The sequence below is a fragment of the Myxocyprinus asiaticus genome, chromosome 21 (assembly GCF_019703515.2).
Source record: "Myxocyprinus asiaticus isolate MX2 ecotype Aquarium Trade chromosome 21, UBuf_Myxa_2, whole genome shotgun sequence".
In the NCBI taxonomy this organism is placed as follows: Eukaryota; Metazoa; Chordata; class Actinopteri; order Cypriniformes; family Catostomidae; genus Myxocyprinus; species Myxocyprinus asiaticus.
Window position 1 is genome coordinate 47803080 of NC_059364.1, and position 4985 is coordinate 47808064.

The 4985-nt window shown below is 35.7% G+C and overlaps 1 protein-coding gene across 1 annotated transcript; it reads right to left on the reverse strand.

Moving 5' to 3' along the window:
- Window positions 1-1735: 1735 nt before the first annotated feature.
- On the reverse strand, window positions 1736-3110 carry LOC127411749 (forkhead box protein G1-like). The gene has a single exon (XM_051647482.1). The coding sequence runs from the start codon at window positions 3108-3110 to the stop codon at window positions 2121-2123; it is 990 nt and encodes a 329-aa protein (XP_051503442.1). The 3' UTR covers window positions 1736-2120.
- Between the last annotated feature and the right edge of the window lie 1875 nt (window positions 3111-4985).

A 4985-nucleotide genomic window follows, 5' to 3' on the forward strand; every position in this document is an offset into this window, starting at 1 on the left:
GTGTGTGTATATATATATATATATATATATATATATATATATATATATATATATATATATATAATAGGAATGGGAAAACTAATACATAAAGTTGTTGATATTTTTTTAGTAGAAATATTGTAAATAGAACTTGTATGGGGGCATATGCATGGATGCAAGGGGACAGCTTGTCTATGGGAACAAAAAAAAGCATATTAATAAAAAAAGTAAGCTACACCATCATCAATAAGATACGTGTATAATTCGTTTTTTATATATATCTTTAAGCTTGCAAAACACTTAAAAGAAATATGAAATAAGTAAAATAGTGTCTGCTATGCCCGCGCTTTTTATCAGAAAAAAACAAAAAACAAAACCTTTTTATTAGTCTGTCAGTCATTGTGCATTTTCGGATTTGCTGAATTGTCTTTGGAGGGCGGGAGTGTGGTTAACGGGATATGGTGCGGTGAAACATCCAAACTCCTGACATCGCTTACAGCGCCTTGTGTGTTTTTTTTTTTTTTTTTTTTTTTTTTTTTATTCTCCGTTTAGCTCTTTAATGCTGACATGATAGCTCCAAACTAAAAATCAAATAAAAAATTATGCTCTAAGGACAAATGTTCTTGTTAACAGATCAAACTCTTAAATTACATAAAACAAGCTGAAGTTATTTTAAGAGCATAATTTGTATTGCAATTTGGAAATCAAAACTTATTAATGTAGCATATTCGTGCAATTAAACAAATAGGCCTAAATTAATGACAATTGACCGGTAAAGCTATTGACATTCGATCCACCAATTGTCATAACTTGAAAAATTAATCCAGCAAAAGGCACGTTTCAAAAATTTGTAATGTATTTTTTCTTTATTGAAATCTTGCTCACATTTTAAATTTCAAGTTGAAATAAGAAAAAACAGTAAATACATCGAACTTTTGGAATCCACACTGGCTTTTAATTGATAAAACAAACATTTATTATCTCAGCAAAAAAAAAAAAAAAAAAAAAAAAAAAAAATCGTCAAATTCAAACGCAAAACAAGTGTTTTTGATTGTAAAATTAAGAATCTAAATTTTTTGAAGTACAAAAACTTAGAACAACAATTGAATGGAATAATATGACTGGGTTTCCCAAAACATTCAATTATTAGTGATGATCATTGCGACGTGTTCCATCGTTATAAAAGCTTAAAACGTTTATGTAAATTAACGTGGGCCTTAGTCCACTCGTAAATCAACACACACACACAATCACACACACAACAATATATAGGGATATGGAAACATTTATACTTTAATTTGTTTAGGTTATTTTATTTGGTATAGTTTATTTTTGTGAGCGATTTGATAATAAATCTAAAACTTAAACTAAAAATGTTTATCAAAGCATGTGGGCTAAATTCCCAGAGATGTGCTCTGTGTACATTGTGTTATGTTTGTGTGTTTTTTTTTTGTTTTGTTTTTTTTTAAAGATAGCCTACCAAAAACAAATTAAGCCGTTAATACTAAGTAGGCTATTGCTTAACAAAATAATAATAATATAAAAACCGCAATATTCCAATGCATCTGCATCTGCGAGCGCCCCATTACCATAATAAATCCCATATTCCACTATATGTGTGCGTTACAGTGCGTAATTGACAAAAGGAACAGCTATACACAAACATAAGGTAGGCCCCATGAAACGATTTCTCTAACACACACACACACACACAAAAAACAAAAAACAAAATCATATACTAAATGTGTATAGTTAATAACGATCTGCAGGCTATATCTGTGACCTGAGGAAAAAAAAAATAAAAAAAATAAAATAAAAAATAATAAAAAAAAGAGCTTTGAATGTCTGTGAATATTTTTCTTTTGATCGTTTACCCTACAAAGACTTCATAGTTCATAGTCAACACTCGTAACAATTCAGCAGGCCAACTGATTTATGGGGTGATTAACAGATACAATCAAAATGATTGAACACATTTAAGAAATAAACTATAAATTAATCAAATACATAACCGTGAATTTCTAACAATATATAAATAGTCTGGAGTTAAATCGTAATAAAATATTTGTCGTAGCCTATCATTTTATGGAAACAGTCGACGATTTTCCCCCACAGTTATTATGTAACGCTTGTAAATTCCATCAGTTTAAAAATGAATCTGAGGTGACTCTTTCTTGGAGCGACAAAACTCCGGGCAAACCGCTTGATACAGCAGACGAGAAAGATGATAAAGTCGTCCGTAGGGTGTCGGTGACTAAAGTCTGCTGAGAGCTGACCGTGTTGTGCTGCAAATAGCCTGACTGGACCGATAATAACCCGATGGGAGACGAACTCATCCCGTAACTGTTGCTCAACCCAAGCGGACCGCTAGAACTCGCTAGAATTGGCCGCGTCAGATCCCTGTCGCCTAAATGCTCCACTCCAGGAACGAAAGAACCGTAACTGTGACCGTGATTCAGAAATCCATGTCCGTTGTAATGTGGATGGTGTAAAGATAATAACGGTGATATTTGCCAGTACAGAGGATTATTCGCCGTCTCATTTCTTCCCAAGCCCAATGGGGAAAACCGAAGCCCTCGCTTAAGAGACAGTTTTCCTCTAGAAGTGGCCGAGCGCCTCCGGAGTTTGCCCGTCGTCCCACCGATAAAAACATCATCACTCGAATGGTCTAACATCCAATAGTTGCCTTTCCCCGGGTCGTCGTAATGTCTCGGCACTTTAACAAAACATTTATTGAGGCTCAAATTGTGACGGATGGAGTTTTGCCAGCCCTGCTTGTGCTCGCGGTAAAACGGAAAATTCTTTGTGATAAATTCGTAGATTCCGTTAAGTGTTAATCTCTTCTCCGGGCTTTGTCTAATAGCCATCATTATCAGCGCGTTGTAACTAAACGGCGGCTTGTCTAGCTGTCCGTTTTTACAGGGTTCTTCTGCATCTTTGACTTTCTGTGCGTCCAGCGCCGAAGAATCCTCCATCACGGTGGGAGCCAGAGATTGTTTGGAATTGGTTCCCAGCGGTAGCTTGTTTTCCTCTGGAAGTCTCTGGAGTTTGTCACTTTTAGGTTGAAGCAGTATATTCTTAATACTGAATGAATTCGATCTCTGCAACGTCGTCGATTCTTTCTGATCCATTGCGAATTATCAGATGTTTTTAAACACAAAGTTTAGGTGCTGTCAGGACATCGTATGTGTGGAAAAAGCACCCTCAGAACTGGGGGAATGAAATTCCTCAATTAAGAAGGTTCTGCGAGATCTTTACATCACAGAAGGGGTTTCAAGAGTCTTATACTGATTTGATGGATACGTTGTTTCTACCAGACTGCCAGGATGTAATTGCCCAGCCTGATCACAAACCCTGTTATTATCCTCTCTCTCTCTCTCTCTCTCTCTCTCTCTCTCTCTCTCTCTCTCTCACACACACACACACACACACACACACACACACACACACACAGACACACACACTTAGGGTACAACAGGACTAAGTACTTTAAGGAAAAATGTGCTTTATCTGGTCACAAAGTGTACCAACATTAAAAAAAAAAAAAAATGCTTTTTAAATAAATTAAGATAATGCTTATTCGGCATAACCGTTTTCTCTTATTTCAATTACATTTGGCAATTCAACATCTCAACATTCTACATTCTACAAACAAATTAATTTCAGTTGTAATTGGATCAGTCAATATGAGCCCAGTTTGAACATTCTTCATAAGAAATCAACCCACACTTAAGAAAAACAATGTGTTTTATAAGCCTTTAGCTTCTGCAACAAGGGAACTTTTTACTACTTTCACTTATTGGACAATTATTGAAAAATGTTTCATTTAATCACCTTGAGCAAAACTGAAAATGACAAATAAGTATTTTGTCTCAAAATAAATGTAATAATTTCAAGAATTCTCATTAAGCTGGTGTCACACTAGCCGACTGGCCGGGGACTGTCTTGTGAAAGTGTGTGATTGTGTATTTATCCTCTCATGGCTTGCTGTAGAATGCATATATCTATATGCAGCTTTCAGTGAGTAAAGGATTTATGTGCAACAAAAACAGACTGTTCTGCCTTTTCTCTCTGATTTTATTAGTAATTTAAATGTAGGAGAACCTCAGAAAAATGCTTACAATCAGCATTACAGCTTACAATCAGCGTTTGTGATGTTATTTGGCTGTGAGTGCGATAGCTGATGAAACGTTCAGGGGGGGCATTTCCCAAAAGCATTGTTAGCCAAATATGAAGTTCCAAATATTGCAAGTTCCATCGTTACAAACATACTTCAGCGTTTTAGTGTTTCCCAAATCTGTAGTTCCAACGAACATTCGCAAACAACATCGCAAAGTTGCGTGTTTAGAACTGCATCTCCACCTGTGGTTAGATGCATTGTTCCTTGTTAGTCTGTTGTATGGACATCATTTGACTTCACTGAGGCTTCTATATCTTTATTCCATATATATCTTTAATTCCATCAAGACTTTGACCACGTTTACATGCACTTAAGAAAACTGCTTATTTCAGGGTTTTGCAGAAATCTGCGTTCTGAAATGTCACGTAGATGCAAATGCAGCTGTCTAAGGGATTAAAGGCTGTTATAAGAAAACCCTAAATTCATATTAAAATAAGTGGCATATTAACGCTTAAGTGAAGTTCTTATATGTTTTTGAAGAGTGCGCATGTGCATATGCGCTCAAGTGCGTCACGGGAACCCCGAAGTCCGATGTAAAGGGAAACCCCACTATTTCTTCAGCAGCTTTCACACAGTAAACAACTTTTTGGAGTATGTAGATCAGCACTGAGGTTCTATCAGAAAAAACTTGCAGACTTAAGTAAAGTTGGCATGACATTTATTTGATAAATAATAATGAAACAGGAATTTAATTTGTCTTTTTGGCATAAGCCCCATCTGGCGGTCTGAAGAAATTGCTACTCGAACGGTCAGCTCCAGCTCATGTCAAAATGACATGAGGGTGAGTAAATCAATAGCCTATATCATAGGTTGAACAAACCAGTGA

What these genes read in the sequence shown, in the direction of transcription:
- LOC127411749 (XM_051647482.1), bottom strand. Translation starts at nt 3,110, where the DNA reads ATGGATCAGAAAGAATCGACGACGTTGCAGAGATCGAATTCATTCAGT.